Below are 18,613 nucleotides of genomic sequence, written 5' to 3'. Positions count from 1 at the left end.
CAGATTTCAGAGGAAATGCCATGCGTAGAATTATTTTATCTGCCCAAGGCCTGACTAAAGTTGAAAAATAGGAATTCTTTCTTCTGATTATTCCTCTACAAATAGAGGATGTTATATTTCCAAATTATTAGGGCTGGAGGGAAAAAACACAAACTGACAAGGAAGAACAGCATTGCAGCATTGCAGAAATCAACTCCAACGGCTGGCTCCGGAAGAGAGAAGGAGGCATTTCCACTAACACATAGAACAAAGTGTCTGATAACACAATAGTAAAGAAGGAGCTGTAGTAACATAAGACACTGAAAATTCAATAGCAGCAGCTCCCTGGATTGCTTTCTAGGAACTAGGCAATTTCTGTGCATCGTCATGACCCTCCTAACAATTCTATTCTATCCAATTCTATTCTATCCCATTCTACAGATGAGGAAACTGAAGCTCTGGCTACAGAGGTTATACCCTTTCCTATCTTGATACACTGGCAGCTGCCTTCTATCCACTTCAGCCCAATACCATCATGGGAGAAAAGAAATACTCTCTTACCTTGAGAGCCCATTCACAATCCACCAGTGCCTTCTCATAGTTCTTAAGTTTCATATAAGCCTGTAATGAAACCAACAGCTGATATTCACACACAACTCTGCATCAGGCAGTTTTCAGTTCATGCAGAAAGAACATTCGAACAGTAGAATGTCAGCGAGAACTATCCCCTACCTGGATCAGTCATGGTCCTGCCAGGAAACAGATGGCACACTTACATTGGGCAACTGAGAGTTGAATACAGGGACCTCTTCCACGATGAAGGCAGGGCTTAGGAAACCTGACAAGGGATGCTACAGAATCTCAGAGCTAGCAACAGTGGACAGCCATTACCACCGCTGTAATGGAAGGGGCAGAAGGAGGGAGCAATGAACACAATGGGAGAGGATAGCTCTACGAAAAGAATTGCCTGACATGAGCTGAGGCCTTCACTAGAGCCAAAGGCCGGGAGACTAATACCCAATCTCACTTTTCCTCCTTCCTTCTTATTTTATTGGCTGAATGCAAATGGAGGCTAAAAGGCTGGGAAGCCAAGGAGCCAGTCCACACAGGTCAGCCCTCCAGGGCACAGAGCAGGGAAGGATCTAGAGGGACACAGAAAATACCCAGCTCACTAGCCACATCCAAGAAGGAAGAGCTGGATTCTGGAGTCTACCCTGCTGTGAATGTTCCAGAAAAACACCAAATGATAAAGGGAATAAAAAAGACAGATAATTAGAGCCCTCATACACTGCTGGTGGGAATTAAAATGGCACAGCCCCTCTGGAAGATAGTCCGGAAGTTCTTCAGAAGATTAAGTATGTTATCATATGACCCAGTAATTTTACTCCTAGGTATATACCCAAGAAGAATATAAACATACATCCATACAAATGCTTACACATGAATGTTCATGGCAGAATTATTCATGATAGTCAAAAGGCAACAATCCAAATGTCCATCAGTGATGAAGGGATACATAAAATATGGTATATCCATATAATGGAAAATTATTCAGCAATAAAAAGAAATGAAGAGTTGATACATACCATAACATGGATGAATCTTACAAACATTATGATAAATGAAAGAAGTCAGTCACAAAAGGACAAATGTATGATTTCATTTATATAAAATGTCCAGAACAGACAAAGGTATAGAGACAAAAAGTAGATTGGTGATTATCTCGGGCTGAGAGTAGCAATGGGAGGACTGGGGGAGTTGACAGGTAAAGATGGAGTTTTTTGGGGGATGATGATGAAATGTTCAAAAATTGTGATGGTCGCACAATTCTGTGATTATACTAAAATCCCATTAAATTGTGTACTATAAAAGGGTGAACTGTATGGTATGTGAATTATATCTCAATAACGCTGTTATCAGAAGATAATAAAAAAGTCTGCTTCTGTCCTCCGGAGCACAGCAGAAAAAAAATGAAAGAAGTAGAATGACATATGAGAGTCAGAGCATCACCATGAACCTTTAGTATCAAATGCCTGGGGCACTCTTTTAGAATCCCTTAGAATTGGGGAAAATCTTGAAAATCAAGAATTGACTCAGAATTCTGTGATCCATTCAAACTGAACTGATTGAGAACTTAGTTTAATGTTTCCAAGAACTAGAGGAATATAAACAAATGAAAGACTATTTATAAACAAGCACAATGGCTACTATAACCTCTCTATTAATTACTGGACACAGTAAGTGGTCAATAAAGTCTTATCAAATTGCATGAAGTAGCCTTGAAGCACTCTTCTTCTGGAAAGCTCCTTGAGAGGCAGCACTGATCATCCCATTTGTACGAAGGGATAGCCAAGCACCAGGAGCAGTGGCTTTTCCAGGGTTCCATCAGTCACCAATAATAAAGCCAGTACTACACGTAGGATTGTCCATGATCAAAACTGTATCAGGGCATTGCAACACTCTTAACAACAAACCTGATGAGATATTTGCACGGACAAGCCAATTGTAGGGTTAATGTTGCAACTCACAGGTTGGATCTAAGTATCTAAGTATCCAATCCAAGCGAGACGAGAGCAGGCAACAGCCAGCAAATGAATTGAAATCATGCCGTTCTTGGCTCCCACAGCAAGGAAGCTGCAAGTGGTGCTTTCATTAACTCACGTTCTGTAGCAATTAGAGAAGATGACTCTTTGAGCTATCTGTTCTGTAAAGCATCATCCTTTCCTCCATGGTCTCAGGTTTCATTTGAAAATTAGGGGATGTGAGGAGGAAGCTGGCATCATTCTAGACAGCTGTGGCCATGATTTCATGGCACTATTATTCAGGATACATGCAGACTCTGAAGAAGTCTTCATGGGTTGCAACGATTTCTCTACATGGCCTTTTACTTTTTTTTTTCTTTCTCTCTTAAGGCTTGGATTAAACACCCTATAACTTCCTCAATCTCTTTTGGTTTTTGCACATTTTAAAAAAGAACTACTTTTTCCAAATAGCAATTAAACTCCAGATTTATCTAAATTATACCAGCAATCTATTGATCATAACATTAACTCCAGGGGAAAAACAAAGCAATGAAAGGTTAGGTTTTCTCTCTAGCAAGACAAAATTTACAGGGTCCCTATTAAGTATTTTCTAACACTGCATGCATACAGGGGAAGCATTTTAAAAATAGTCAATGGTTCAAACAGTTGGTAACACCAGGGAGTACATTTTCCATTTTTTTGTCTCTGCAGAAGTTTTCTCCTTGGGAACGCTGGGAGGAATCACTCCCTCAAACCTTTTCATTACATTTCCTTATATTTATCGACATTCATTCTTAATGTGATTCTTCAGAACTAATCAAAGTGCTGCTTAAAAATGAGTGCAGTGAAAATATAATTCAGATGAATCAGAGTATAGACAGTCTGAATTAGATATGTCTGAATTACATAACTTTTTTAAGGCAATTTAATTTATTGCTTTCAAATAACTTCAGAGTAACACAACTGAACAAGCATCAGTAGGCAGATGTTTTCAGAGACCAAATTTGGTAATAAATAAGAAGGAACTATAATTATTCTATTAATTGCTTGCATTTAAGCGATGCTTCTGAATTGTCAACAGAAACTTAACTGCCTTAATTGGACTTATTGTGCTTCCAATGTTATGTAACTAAAAAAGGATTTATTGAACATCTGCTATAAATAAAGCATTAAGGGAAAAAGTATATGGTAGTTTTTGCCCTCAAAAAGTTTATAATCTTGTTCGAGTAATGCAATGTACTGTTAAACCAACCTCTGGCCATCTTTTTTACCGATTCACTTCCTTATAACTAGTTTTCTCCAAAATTGGGATAGTTTAAGTGACATTTCAACTCTAGTCTAACTTATCCAAATTGCTAAACTAGTGAGATTATACTGCTTGGATTTATTTGTCATTAAGTCACTATCATTCCCCAGACATTCTGGCCTCTGAATGTCCTGTTTCTTGCTTCCAATCCTCTTCCTCAACATCCCAGAGCCAGACATTCTTAATCTCGAGTTAGGGAAATTGGAGCTGATGAGGACTCTGCTGCAGCCTCTCCCTCTTGCAAATGACAAGGTATCAAGTCCACCTCACACAGGTCCTGCTGACATATTCTGACCATGGGGTAATCATGTCCATGAATCTGCCAAATTTTCAGGCCTGTCTAGCAGAGAACTCTACCACACAGAAACTAAACTACTTTTCAAACACAAAGTCACAGGTGATGGTTTTGTTTCAGTTGAGAGCTATCAGCCTATCCCTTAAGTGGTAAATAAACATCTGGGTGATTTTCACCTGGTGTTCCAGGAAACTGAGCTTATTTGTGACACATACTAAGGTATAAAAACTTTAAGAAACCCAAAATTTCCAAGAAATTGGTTCTAGGACCACTGGCTATCCACTTTAACCCTGTTGCAGAATCTTAAAGAGAGACTGATACAACGAATGAGAAACTAATAGGAGGGCATCCCCTAGGAGTTAAGACTAGTACCAAAAAAAAGAGGCTGAAGAAATCTGTTGGTAGCAGAATTCTAAGGTCCTACAGGTCATTTCATTCCACTAGTTTTCTCCTTTATCCACAGGGACAAGTGCATGGTCACCATCTTGACTTATACTATGGAGACAGCTGATAATGGGCAATTCTTCCCAAGTCCTCCTGCAGTGATTTCAAATTAGATCATGGTGAGAATATTTGCATCATGGAAACTGGTAAATGCTATGTATAAGTCAGCTCCCCCCACACCCAAAACAAGAGCCAGTTGTTAAAAACATTTCCCAGCCCAACATCTAGTCTCATGTTTGTTTTCCCAGGTTTGGTGGCAACTGTTCCCTGAGAAAGCCCCATGGACACATCCTCGCCTCACTGACCTGGGCTCGGTTGGTGTACAGCACTTTCACGTCCTTCAGTTTCTCCAAACCCTCACTATAGTGCAGGATAGCTGTTTCATAATTGCCTTCAGCAAATGCTTCATTCCCTTTTTCTTTTAGGGCTATGGGAATATAAGTCACACAGGTGAGCTCTCACCACACATCAGAAAATCTCTCAGACTTTATTCCCCCGATTTTCCAATTCTACTTTGAAGGTCTTCACTTCTATTGATCCTAAAGGGACTCGACACTTGTTTTTCTCTGCAGATATTTCAGGACCAGCTTCTTCAAGTATATTTTTTTCCTCCAAATCCACCCATGTCTTCTAAGTAGATTCTCAGAAAAAGTAAACGTTTCTGCACCGAGGCTCACAACCATACTAAGCTTGCCACAGAGACCAAATCTGTGCATTCAGTGTCTCATAAAGAGGGTCAAATAATTAATTTTCCCAACAAATATGGAATCATTCAGACCTGCAGCACACACAGCCCTGGGTGGTATAAAATAAATGGAAAACATTCTTCTATCATATATATCTCCCCACAACATACACAATCCCATCCCTTCCTTTTCCTTGATTTCTCCTCTCTTTTCTCACAGCTGTTTTATTCTTCTTTTCCACTTCTTCATCTCTGCCTTAGGCTAGCCAGTGGCAGCTCACTCTCACCCCCACTGCTTCCTGAGGACTGATTAGTATGATTCACTTGGCTCTGCTATGTGCACACGGATGCTTTAGAACGAGGTTTCACTGGAGGTAGATATATCCTACCCCCTGCTTGTTGCAGCAGGACAGAGAAGAGACTACCAATGATTTCCTTCTGGCCAAGTCCCATTGCCTCGAGCCCATCACAAACCTCACCAGTGGGAATCTAGATGTCCTCAAATGTCAGCATACAGGCTTTCGTGTGCTCTTTCTAGCACAAATCATCCCACCATTGAAAAGTAAGGACTGACAATTACCATCTGCTAAGACTTTGTTTTCCCTTCTTCTCTTGGCTCGTTCCTTTGCATCCTTCTCCACAGATGCCAAGAAGGCCTCTGACAGCAGGGTAATTTCAGATATTAAAAAGAAAAATCCAAATACTATAATCAGTTATTTAGCTCACATTCGGGAAGAGTTACTTTAGAGTCACACGTATGCATATGCACACAGGCACACACACATGCACACACACAATTCTGAGGCAACTAAAATGACATTTTCTTAATTTGACATTAAATGGTAATCTGTGTGCTTTATTATTATACATGATGGCTATGACTGTGCTTCAAATTTGAATTATGTCTTTTAAAAGAGTTTTTCTTTGAAGACAGATTTTTTTGTTCTGTTTAGCATAATGAGCTTCTGAGCTGAGCAACAGAGAAACTATCTGGATCCCTTGAACAGGGTAAACTGGATGATACAGAATAAATGAATTGAGTTTACCAAAGGTTGACCAACAGAAACTAGAGGAAAAACCTCTCAGGGATGTTCCCGCTGACCACTAGTGACAGAATGGGATGATCAGCAGGTTTTTGTTCACAGGTTGTTTGTAAGCCCAGAGGCAGTAATTTAAAGGTCTGGGAGCTACACTCAATCAAAACTGGTCCTATATAAAGAATAAAAATTGGGAAGAGAGATGCTATCCTTACCTGAGTTTACTTCTTCGGCACTCTGTAGATGTAGGTTATCATAAAAACAAAGAAACAAATTTCAAAAACTACTCTCTAATTTATATGCATATAAACCAAGAAGGCAAATCAATTACAAACAAGAGGTCATTTCCTTTAACCATCAAAACTGAAGAGATCAGAATTCAGGGGGCTTGCTTTAAATCAGGAGATCTGATTATGGGCACAATTGCTATGGGACCAAGTCTGCAAAATAAGGCTGCCCAGGTCAAGAGATCTCAGCTGTGGCTTATGAGTTGGAAATGAGTTAGAATACATTACCTTAAAAGTACAGCTTAAATATATCACACAAGCTCAGGGGGTGGAGAGGCAAAGTTTTCATTAAAATAGATCCAAAGAGTTGTTTAAAGATAACCCAGAAAGATCAAAGGAAAAAATTCAAATTTTATACTTTCTTATAAAAAATAAATCTGGCCGGGCGCGGTGGCTCAAGCCTGTAATCCCAGCACTTTGGGAGGCCGAGACGGGCGGATCACGAGGTCAGGAGATCGAGACCATCCTGGCTAACACGGTGAAACCCCGTCTCTACTAAAAAAAAAAAAACACAAAAAACTAGCCAGGCGAGGTGGCGGGCGCCTGTAGTCCCAGCTACTTGGGAGGCTGAGGCAGAAGAATGGCGTGAACCCGGGAGGCGGAGCTTGCAGTGAGCTGAGATCCAACCATTGCACTCCAGCCTGGGCGACAGAGCGAGACTCCGTCTCAAATAAATAAATAAATAAATAAATAAAATGAATCTAAGAAACAAAAGACCATTTCAGCCTCGCTGGACAGTTTGAGATGAAACTACTGCCTTGGTGTAGGTCTTCTCACTGTCTGTACTTATATAACTTCTCAATAGAAAAAGAAACCTTCACAGCAGTTTCTGGAGGACTGATCACAGTCTTATTCAAGGTGGTCCTGCATTCATCCTCCTCCTGGTCTTCCTCCATAAGCAGTAGTCTCTTTTCTGTCTCCAGGACAGCGTTCTGTTGCACAACTGGGTCATCAGAATTCATCTCCTGAATTAAATTGGCTAGAGAAGAAATCAGATGTGACTTAATCAAACAAGATATTCAAAAGACTCTATTCACTAGAATGGATGGTGCATAAAATGTATGGGAAAGATCTTAAAGAAAAAAATAGCACAATCAAAAGCAAAATAGAGCAAGCAGAACCAATGAGAAAAAATTAACATATATATATATACACACATATATATATATATTTTTTTGCCTAGAAAAAGTTGCAGGTGAGGGTAGCTATTAGCTTTAAGGAACAGAGTTTTAAGCCATTATTCAATTCAACAATAATTTATGGAGAGCTCATTATTAGATATTATGTTGATGTTATAGATAACGATGAATAAAAAAAGATCTTTTTTTGAAGAGTTTATGAACTTGTGTGAGAGACAAACATGTAAGTATAGGCAGCTCCGAAATCACAAAACAACAGCCCTTAACCCTATCCTCACCTGTCTTCACTTTACTGCCTATCCAGCTTAGATTCCATGGTCAATCACTCGGCAGTCATCCTGCCCACGTACTCAACTCCCTTACCCCACTATCCCACCTAACAGACAAAATTCCAGCTCTACATGATTCCAATTACCCAATTCTCTCAGTCTGTATTAGGAATGCTAAGTACTGAGGGAGACAGATAGATGCCTGGGGGACTGGTCCAAACTCAACTGGACCTTCAGTGATGCCCAGCAATCCTTGTTATCCTAGGCAAGATATCCTATCATTCCCCCAATGACTTTTAACAGTTTGCAACCTGAACCTGACCATCTCAAAAAGATGACCTTACTTACCAATTCAGAGAGGACAGAGATGCCATCAACTTCCTGCCACTAAAACTACAAAACTGCTATACCTACATCTATCCTTCCTTCCTATCAGGAAAAAGTGCCCATTCTTCAGTGAGGTTAGTCCCTCATCCTGGGCCCAAGATTCCATCGTCATGTTTTGCATAATCAGGAACCCTGCATCACCAATTAATAATCCTATTGCACAATATTTTCAACCTATTCCATTTGACCAGCTTCTTCCCAAACGTATTTATGTACTTCAAATCTCTCCTAATGCTGTCTCCTCCCTTTGACAATGAAACTTCTTAAAGACATTTTCCTGTTCCAATTTCTTCATTTCCCACTGACTCAAGGAAATTTGAAATTTTTTAATTGTACAATATTTCAAGCATACAGAAAGTAATATAACATTTTTGTTTCTATGCCATTTATAAGTTAATGGTATCTTTTCTCCAGCATGTTTTAATGCTTAGTATTTGTATCATTTAGATTTTGCTGCATCACACACCACATCAAAACTTAGTGGTTTGAAACAAACCACCATTTTTGTGGCTTAGCTTACAATTCTCTAAGTCAACAATTTGAGCTGGATTCAGCTGGCCAGTTCTTCCAGTTTCAGATGGACTCACACACATATCCATGGTCAACTGTCAGTCATCCAAGTGGCTCTGCTTTAGAAAGTCCGCAGGCTGCTGGCTTGAGAAATGCAAGCAACGAGGGGAAGTGTCTCTTACCTTCTCATGAGTGGCATGAGTGCAAGCCCCAATTCACATGCACTTTTCAAGCCTCAGTTTGTGTCATGTTTGCAAACATCTTTTTGGTCAAAGTGAGACACATGGCCAACCCAGATTCAAGGGGTAGAGAAATAGGCTCCACCCTTGATGGGAAGAAAGGAATTTGTAACCATTCTTGCAATCTATCAGAATATTTGTGTATGTAATATTTAAACGATTTTTAAAAATAGTTGTATAAAATGTGCATTCGTTTGCAACTCACTTTTTTCTCTTAAGATGCTTTAGAGATCTGTTCTTGATACATATGATTCCAGTTGATTCATTTAAACCATTATATATACCATAGTTACTCCATTCTCTTGATAGCCAGGTGGTTTTTAATTTTAGTTTTTTCTAAAGTAAATAAATGCTGAATTGAATACCTTTATTTACATATTTCCCTGTGCACGTATGTTACAAATCCTTCAGGATGTGGCTGTACCAATTTTTACTCCTACAAAAGTGTACAAGAGGGAGTTCCCATTCTTCTACATTCTTGTCATCACTTGCTAGGTTAAACTTTTTAATTGTTGTCAATGTAATGAATGGGAATGGTATCTCATTAATGGTTTCATTTGCATTTTGCTGAATGTGATTGGAATTGAGCATCCTCTTACTGATTTGCACCCATTTGGATTTCTATGAAGAGCCTATCCTTGGCTAATTTTCTATTGGGTCATTGTCTCTTTCTTATTAGTTAACATAATTTCTTTTCAAAAAAAATTTTCTTTTTTTAAGAGACAGTCTGGCTATGTTGTCCACGCCAGATCTGAACTCCTGGGCTCAAGCAATACTCCTGCTTCAGCCTCCTGAGTAGCTAAGACTACAGGCACACACCACCATGCCTGGTTGATTTGATTGTGAAACAGGGGAGTTCTCTGATCCCTCTCGAAGGACATGCGACAGGGGTGTGGCTTGCCTGTTCAGTCACCACCACTGCTCAAACCCCTGAGGGAAGGAGGAGAATGTAGACGGACAAGTGCAGGAGCCCAACTGGGAGCGTGTTACAGTGTGTCCTTTTAGCCCTGCCATCTGTGGACGACTTGAGTGTTAACCAGCTCGACGGATCCTCTGCCTTTTCACAAGGGCAGAGGGAAGTGACAGCTTTTTGTATACTGAGCTCTTGCCCAGCGTCCCCGGAAGAACCGGCTCACACACAGGCTTGAAGGATGAATGTGGGGTTTTACTGAGTGGTGGAGGTGGCTTTCAGCAGGATGGATGGGGAACTGGAAGGGGGGATGGAATGGAAAGATGATCTTCCCCTGGAGCTTGGCCATCCAGGGGCCAAACTTCCCTCTGACTGCTCCCAGCCAAACTCCTCACAGCGTTCAGACATTCCTCCTCTTTGCTCTGCTGTGTCGTTCTGCCATTTGTCTGCTTGTGTCCTCATCTCCTCACCTGCTTGTCTGCTTCTGGAGCCTGCAGTTCAGGGTTTATATGGGCACAGGATAGGGGAGCATGGCGAGCCAAAAGGCAACTTTTTGGGCACGAAAACAGAAATGCCTGCTCCCACTTAGGGCTGCAGATCTCCAGGCTCAAAGGTGGGGTCTTTGCCAGGGAACCACGCTCTCCTACCCACTATTCCCCTGTCTCCTATCCTTATCAGCTGTATATTCTGGACTGGTTACATGTATTTCCAAGCATCTTCCCCTTGGGTATGCTCTGTCTTTTCACTTGTTTTTATGGAATATTTTGTTGAAGAGATTTTCTTTTTAATTTTAATGTGTTAAATATACCAATCGTTTCCTTTACAATTTAGGCCTTTTGTGCCAGTAAGGTTATAAATATACTATTTTATGGTATCTTATAAAAGTTTTAAAGTTTTTTTCTCATTAAGGTATGTAATTCACCTGGAGTTGACTTTCATGTAGGGCAGGAGCATTATTTGTTGAGAAGTCCCTGCCAGCAATGTGTCTCATCAGCTCTGTAATATGTGCGAATCTGCTCCAGGCTCTTCATTCCTTTCCCGATTGTCTTTTCCAGCACCAAAACCTCCATGCACTGATTACCATGGCTTTATAATAAATCTTGAACGTCAGGTAGGGAGAGTTGTCCTGCCTTTTTTTTTTTTTTTTTCTGCAGTTTTCTTGGCTCTTGCTAGTCCTTTGCTCTTCCACGTAAACTTTGGAATCAGCTTGCTGAATTTTAGTACATACTACTTTGGGAGTTTTGATCTAAATTGCATTTACTGTATAGAATATTTTAAAAATCGACATCTTTAACAAATAAGTCTTTCTATGATTAAATATGTCTCCATTTATTTAGTTCTTCTTTCATGCCTTTTAATTAACTTTTTTTATTGATTCAACTCCACACTTTATTCTAATTTCATTGCTTTTCTCCCTAATGTCCTTTTTCTATTCCAGGAGCCCCTCCAGAACACTATATGACATTTAGTCATGTCTCCTTAGGCTTCTCTAGGCTGTGACCATTTCTCACCCTTTCCTTATTTTGATGACCTTGATAGTTTTGAGTAGTACTGATCAGGTATTTCATAGAATACGTTGCAATTTGGGTTTATCTGGTATTTTTCTCATGGTTAGATTGGGGTTACAGGATTTGGGGAAAAAGACCATGGCACATTATGGCATATCAAGGATGCATGCAATCAGTGTGATTTATCAGGAGGTTAACCTTGATCATCTGTCTGAAATTGTGTTTGTCAACCTTTTCCACTGTAAAGTTACTTTCTTCCCTCCCTTGCCATACTGTACTGTTTGGAAGCAAGTCACTAAATGTATCTCACATTTAAGGGGTAGAGATGCTCCATCTCCTTGAGGGAAGAGTCACTACATAAATTAGTTGGAATGGATTTACTGCTTTCAGGGTAAACACAAATTTCTTACATGGTTTCCAAGGTCTTTCCTAATATGGCCCCTCCATATTCAGATTGGACCCTTCTCTCCTTGATCTCTTCTTTCCAGCTATATGGGGCTTTTTATTCTTTCACTTCCTCAAAAGCACCACACTTTTTCTTCACTCTTAGCTTTCCTGCCTCCTCACTTCCCACCCAGAATACTCCCCTGTCATCTCCCCAGTGACCAACTCCTACTCACTTTTCACATTTTGCTTAAATCTCACTTCTTCAGGAAAACTTTATTTGATTTCTGTTATAGACTAAATTGCAACCCCCCTGCCAAATTCACATGCTGAAGCTATAACTCCTGGTATGACTGTATTTGTAGACAGGGCCTTTAAAGAAGTAATTAATTATTGCCCTAATCCAATATGACTAGTGTCCTTATAAGAAGAGAAACACCAAACAAATGCACACACAGAGAGATGACCATGTGACGGCGCAGCGGGAAGGTGCCCGTCTGCAAGCCAAGGAGAGAGGCCTCAGAAGAAACCAAGCCTGCTTACACCCTGGTCTTAGATTTCTAAACTCCAGAACTCTAAGAAAATAAAGTTTTGTCATTTAAGCCAGCCATTGTCATTACAGCAGCCCTAGCAGACTAATACAACCTCCCAAAGCTGGGTTAGATCCCTACACTTTATAATTCTCTCTGTGTCTCATATTGCACACTTGAAATTACTGTTTAATATCTGTTTTCTCCACTGCACTACTGAAACCATGAAAAGAGGTAATTCTTTGACTATATTCTCTAGGGCCTACCAACACTCAACACATAGCAAGAGCCCAAGAAGTAAATGTACAGAACCTATGTACATGTGGCTATATAACTTTAAATTAATTGAAACAAGCCACATTTCAAACCTGGGCTGCAGCCATAAACACACAGAATCCTAACCACACAGAGTGCAGCTATAAGCCACATTTCAAATACTCAATAATCATGTGGCTAGTGGCTACCATAGTGGACAGTGAGGATTATGGAAAATTTTCATCATCACAGAAAGCTCTATTGGACAGCACTGGTATAAATGATACCTGAATGAACTGTGAGTATCCATACAAGTTAGCCAGGTTAAAAAAAAAGATGAAGAGGCAGTGGGAATGGCAAAGACCCAGCGCAGAGTGTGAAACACAGAGCATGTGTGGGGGAAACAATCAGCAGTTTATTGCTGCTCAAGCGTGAGGTAGGGAGATATGAGAGAGGTAAGGACAAGGTCATGGGAGGACTTAAGTCCTGATGAGAGCTTGGGATTTATTGTGACTGCAAAAGGAATCCAAGCAGAGAAGTGTCTGGGTCAGATTTGCATTTTAGATACATTACTCTGTGGGGAGTATAAACCTGGAGATAGGAAAAACAATCAGGGGGTTGTTGAAACAGTCTGGGTGAGAGGAACCAGAATAAAGGGAGGGTTGGAGAGGATGGCTCTCCAACCACACTAGATGGCTAACTGGATGCAGGGTTATGAGGTGGGAGGAGTCCCAGATGACTTGTAAATTTCTAGATGGTGGTGTCACCAACTGAGACCAGGATCAAGGGGAGGGTAGGAGAAGCAGGTTTTATTTGGGAGGGGGAGGGCAAAGGGGAGGGAAAGAGATGATGCCTCAATTTTAGACACATTTAAGTTTGAGTTATTTGTGGGATACAGTAGGTATGACAGTGATCATAGAGGCAGAGGCTCAGAAAAGAAGGCTAAGTGTCCACGTAGATGTGGGGGTCATGGCCACCACATACTGGTGGCAGGTAAAGCTACATGTTTAGACCACCTGAAGAGAAAGGCAGCAGTGGGCCAAGGCCAGAGCTCCATGGAACAGCATTCGGGGATGAGCAGGCCCATGAGGCACACAAGGCATTATACATGTAACATTTATGATGCCACCCAAACTAGCTTTAAAACCAGTTGATTCTATAAACCCAGACAATCTGCTAGAAGCAGCAATTTCAACATATTTCTTGTATTTACTATGGAAGGTCTGTTTGCCTGTTGGTTTGTTTGTTTCTATACTCAAACAAGCTCCCTGAACAGGTACTGATAGGTTTGGAAATTCCTGAAAGTGATCTGTGGGATCACAGTACATTTTCTTTGAGATCCATCCTGTCTGAGCTTGGGAAAGGACTTTCTCATCTAGAGGGAGAGAAGGGAATGACGATCATAAGCCACCCATGTAATTTGATGGATTCTAAAGGAAAGCCATTTGATTTTGCCTCTGCAGCTCTAAAACAGAAATGGCTCTACTTTAAAACGGGAGGAATCTCACACTGATCAATGAGGCTCTAGACCCTTGAAGGGAACAGCTAGGTTCATTGTCAGTATGAGGCTCTAGACCCTTGAAGGGAACAGCTAGGTTCATTGTCAGTGGGGAAACAGCAGCTCGTTTTGACCAGATTCCACAAAGAAGGATACAAAATATGGAGGAAAACCATCAGCCTGAATTCCTATCAGAATGTTAACAGTTTCTCTGATACCAATTAACAGCCAGAAAATATGGCCCCGAGGCTATAACTTGCCTCTCAATATCCTTCTGTTTAATTTCAATTACATTTTTTCCCCGAGAGTTACAAACCTGTCAAGCCACCCAGGAACTTAAGAGTAATCATTTCCCTTTATCTACTCCACCTCTCTAAAGCAAAAATTAATTTATGATTTACTAGTACTTACTGATTTCATCCACATTTTTAAGAAATTTCTGCAGATCTTTCTCTTGATCAGCATCCATTGTGAACCAGAATCCCTAAGGGATGCAGCATAAATGATGAAATTAATAATAATAAAGCACTAAACAGAATGGTCAGGCTTATTAGCATTCTAAAACTAAGAGCCAAGTGATTATTTTTATGACAGTTTTGTTTATAAATGTCAATGAATAACAGTAGGGTGATCCGTTTCATTCCAACTGCTATTTAAGGCCAAGAGGCACTCATTTATGTGCGGCAATGCTTCCAGAAAGCTTCCAGCCTTCCTTTCAGTGCAGAAAACCCTCTGCAAATAGTTCTTCCAAAGCTAACATCAATCCGGGCGATTTAGGGACCTGGCATGGAGATGAGGAGAAAGCAGATGACAGGTTGCCAAGGACAGAGAATACACTAACTCCTGACTTTGATCATGACAGGCCGGTCTAGTCAGAAACTTAAATGTGGATGTGTGACAGGTGACAAACTTGGGGCAATTTGCATCCAAATGTCCATACTTGTTTAAAATACGCCTGTGGCTTGTTTCTGAAGAGTGAAGAAAGGGTACAAATTGGCTGAAGGGATTAGAACATGATGTTACCATGCTCACCAGCGTCTCTTCTGCTCTAGGTACCTTAGACATTATTTTATAGTTGTTTTTGTGCGAGAAGGCTCCGTGGTGTACCCAGAGGTATTCAGTGCTTCATCCACAGATCATAAAAATCATCAGAAAGTTTGTTAAATATACAGCTTCCTCAGCCGCAGCCCGAGATTTCGAGTCAGTAAACCCGGGACAGTGCGCGGCCACGAATGTAGATTTTAAACGCTTTCCAGGTGATTCTGATTTACGGCCAGGTTTCATAGTAGTGTAACATGATTCTAACACGTAATCTGCCACGAACAAACTGCGAGTGATTTAATCTGAGTCTGGGTGTCCTTATCTCCACCAGTTACAAGCTGTGTGATTCTGGCTAAAGTCACAACCTCTCTGAGCCTCAGAGTCCTCACCCATACTATGGGAAGGTTAGAGAGAAACCACGAGGACTACTTTGGGGACTGATGTAAAGCACCAGGCATGGGACGAGCGCTCACTGTGAAGCATCCTTACCTATATAAAACGGGGTGGGGTTGCGGCTTAACTGAATGACCGGTAGGGTTTCTTCCAGGTCAAATCTTTTCAACTCCCACGGAACAGAGGCCCAGTCCAGTGAATTAACCTGCCCAACGGTACGAGGGTTAGAAGGCAGGCACGCACGCGGGTGCAGGGACAGGAGACAACCCCTGTCTCCCAGGGCATGGATCTCAGGGTCCTCACTGCCTGGCCAGTGCCACCGCCACGCTAGGGTGAGAAGGCCAGAGCCAGGTGACGGCGAAGCGACGCCGCCCTCAGTGTTTCACTCGATAGGGCTGCTGCAGCGGGGACCTGTGCCCGAGCCCCGCGCCGAGCCCGCGCGAGACGCGCGCTGCCCGCCGGGCGCAAAGAGGCCAGGCCGCCCGCACTGTTGCCCGGCAACCGCTCCCCAGCGTCCGTAGGCCCGGGGCCCTCCAAGCAGGTCCCAGACCGCAGCCGAGACCTTCCCATGCTCTGGGGCCCAAAGCAGCGTCCTCTGCTCGGCTCTGAAGGCCAGTCCAGGACCAGCTCCCAGGGGGGATTCCGGGATACCCCGCAGCACCAACCTGACTCGCCCAGCTTTAGACAGGAAATGGCGCACGGACGGGCCTAGGCTGGGGCGGGGCCAGGAGCCACGGGCCCGGGGCGGGACCAAGGGCGGGGTCAAAGGCCGGGGGGCGGGACCGGGGGCGGGCGTGGAGCCGCGATCAACACCCTAGAGTTCTAGTTCCGGAGCGCGCCAAGTTCAAGGCCAAAGTCGAGGTTGGGATGCCCGATGCCTGGCGCGGGAGACGGAGGAAGCAAAGTGCTGGTCTCTAAAGCAGCGCCTGCTGCTCGCCTTTTTTCCCCTGAAGAGGGGGTGTCTCACTCCCATTAGCTTAATATCCTTGCCCAAAATACAAAGTCTCCAGTGTACTTGTGAATCTGGTTTTGTTTATTGATAAATGTGTGAGTTAGAAGATTTACACATTTATCCTTAGGAGAATTATTTGAGTAACCTTTTTAATCCTCAGTTTTCTCATCTATGAAATGGAGAAATGGCACTTTCTCATAAGGTTTGTGGTTAAAGTTCTGTAATGGCCAGATTCACCTTGCTCACTGCCTAAACAGAGTTGATTTATCAAGACACGGGAATTGCAATAGAGAAAGAGTAATTCACTCACAGCTGGCTGTGAGGGATACCGGAGTCTTATTATTACTCAAATCAGTCTCCCTAGCTTTCAGGGATCAGAGTTGTAAAGGATAATTTGGTGGGGTCAGTGAGTCAGGAGTGCTGACTGGAAGGATAGGAGATGAAATCGCAGGGAGTCAAAGCTGCCCTCTTGTGCTGAGTCAGTTCCTAGGTGGGGGCCATAAGACCAGATGAACCATTTTATCCATCTGGGTGGTGCAAGCTGATCCATCGAGTGCAGTGTCTGCCAAATATCTTAAGCAATGATCTTAGGTTTTACAATAGTTTATGTTATCCCCAGGAGCAATTTGAGGAGGTTTAGAATCTATCAGCCTCTAGCTGCATGACTCCTAAACCATAATTTATAATTTTGAGGCTCATTTGTTAGTCCCAAAAAGGCAGTCTAATCCCCAGGCAAGAAGGGGGTTTGTTTGGGAAAGAGCTGGTATTGTCTTTGTTTTAAAGCTAAACTATAAACTAAGTTTCTCCCAAAGTTAGTTTGGCCTATGCCTAGGAATGAACAAAGACAGCTTGGAGGTGAGAAGCAAGATGGAGTCAGTTAGGTCAGATCCCTTTCACCATCTCAGTTATAATTTTGCGATGGCGGTTTCAGTGCCTGGTACCTAGTCAGTAGGAACAGGTGGCAGACGACATCCGGAGGATCATGGTAGGGTTTAGAGCAGAATGAGCTAATGGGCACATTCATTCACGCCCCAAATACGTGCACACAGCCCTAAAGAAATTTCAGTCTGTTTTTCTAAACAAAATCTCAGAGTATTATGTGCAGGGTTACCAATGGAAGAAAAAAGCAGGTTTAGGGGAAACTTGAGCTTAAGTTCATGGTCAGAAACACCTGGAACTTCTTGGCAAATGAGTGCTTTATGGAAACCTGTTTGGAAGGGAACAAGGAGCCCCTAGAGATGGAATTCGCCAGAGGGGAGAGGGATCCAGGCATGGCCAGCTAGCTCTAATGTTGATTCCAAGTACAGCATGTTGACTGTCTTGTGGCCTAGGCCCCATAGGATGCATGCCTGTGTCTTGTAGAGAACAGAAGAGCTGTTTGACTGAAGTCTCTATGATGTATTTGTCCACATGCCATCCTGCTTGGGTACCCCTCTAATGCAGCAAAACACAAAGGGGCCAGGGATGTTCTACTCCTCTTGGCAGCTGAACAGGTACAGCATCAGCAGAGTGAGTCTTTTCGCTCATCAGCTGCAACAGGAGACCTGGGGGTCCCAGCAGGACATGATCACAGTGGCTGTCCCAAGGGACTGAGGTGCCTCAGCAGAAGTAGCAAAGAGTGTAGGTGCCTGGCAGGAGCAAGGACGTTGATGAGCACAGGCCAGGCACACCATAGGGATCCTCAGAAAGATATGGGGTATTTTACAGTGATCTTCCAGCCTATGGGAATTGATGGAGACAAGAACCAGTGATGTTTTGGTTATCACCATTAGTATCATCCCATTTTCCTCTTAGGCCTGTGAGGCCTTGAACACATGAAGGCTATATGCCTATGGTCCCCAAACTCAGGATGTTTCTTATCACTTTGAGGCCAATTGTTCCAAATCACTTACCTCCTATCCTACTACTCTTTTCACTAAACTCCTTTCCTATGTTCCAGAGGTATCTGCCCACAACTGACTGTACCACATAACCATTCACTCACATATTCGTTCAGCAAATGTGAGTGGTCTATAGTGTGCTAGATGCAGTGGAAGACCCCTG

The 18,613-nt window shown here is 42.3% G+C and overlaps 1 protein-coding gene across 7 annotated transcripts in view; it reads right to left on the bottom strand.

The window, feature by feature from the left end:
• Positions 1–16,367, bottom strand: part of TTC12 (tetratricopeptide repeat domain 12) — a 54,789-nt gene extending 38,422 nt beyond the window's left edge. For 6 of the 7 annotated variants that reach the window (XM_033204528.1, XM_033204529.1, XM_033204525.1 and 3 more), the window contains exons 1-7: positions 15,715–16,277; positions 14,596–14,668; positions 7,371–7,534; positions 6,484–6,505; positions 5,812–5,889; positions 4,852–4,973; positions 541–600 (exon numbers count right to left, since the gene is read on the bottom strand). In XM_033204528.1, coding sequence (XP_033060419.1) covers positions 541–600; positions 4,852–4,973; positions 5,812–5,889; positions 6,484–6,505; positions 7,371–7,534; positions 14,596–14,653 — 504 coding nt within the window. In that variant the 5' untranslated portion in view covers positions 14,654–14,668; positions 15,715–16,277. The other variant, XM_033204526.1, reaches the window with a different exon arrangement.
• Between the last annotated feature and the right edge of the window lie 2,246 nt (positions 16,368–18,613).

Source organism: Trachypithecus francoisi, unplaced genomic scaffold (assembly GCF_009764315.1).
Source record: "Trachypithecus francoisi isolate TF-2019V2 unplaced genomic scaffold, Tfra_2.0 Lachesis_group8, whole genome shotgun sequence".
In the NCBI taxonomy this organism is placed as follows: Eukaryota; Metazoa; Chordata; class Mammalia; order Primates; family Cercopithecidae; genus Trachypithecus; species Trachypithecus francoisi.
Note: the sequence above shows the minus strand (reverse complement) of the source record. Positions and strands in the feature narration are given on the sequence as shown.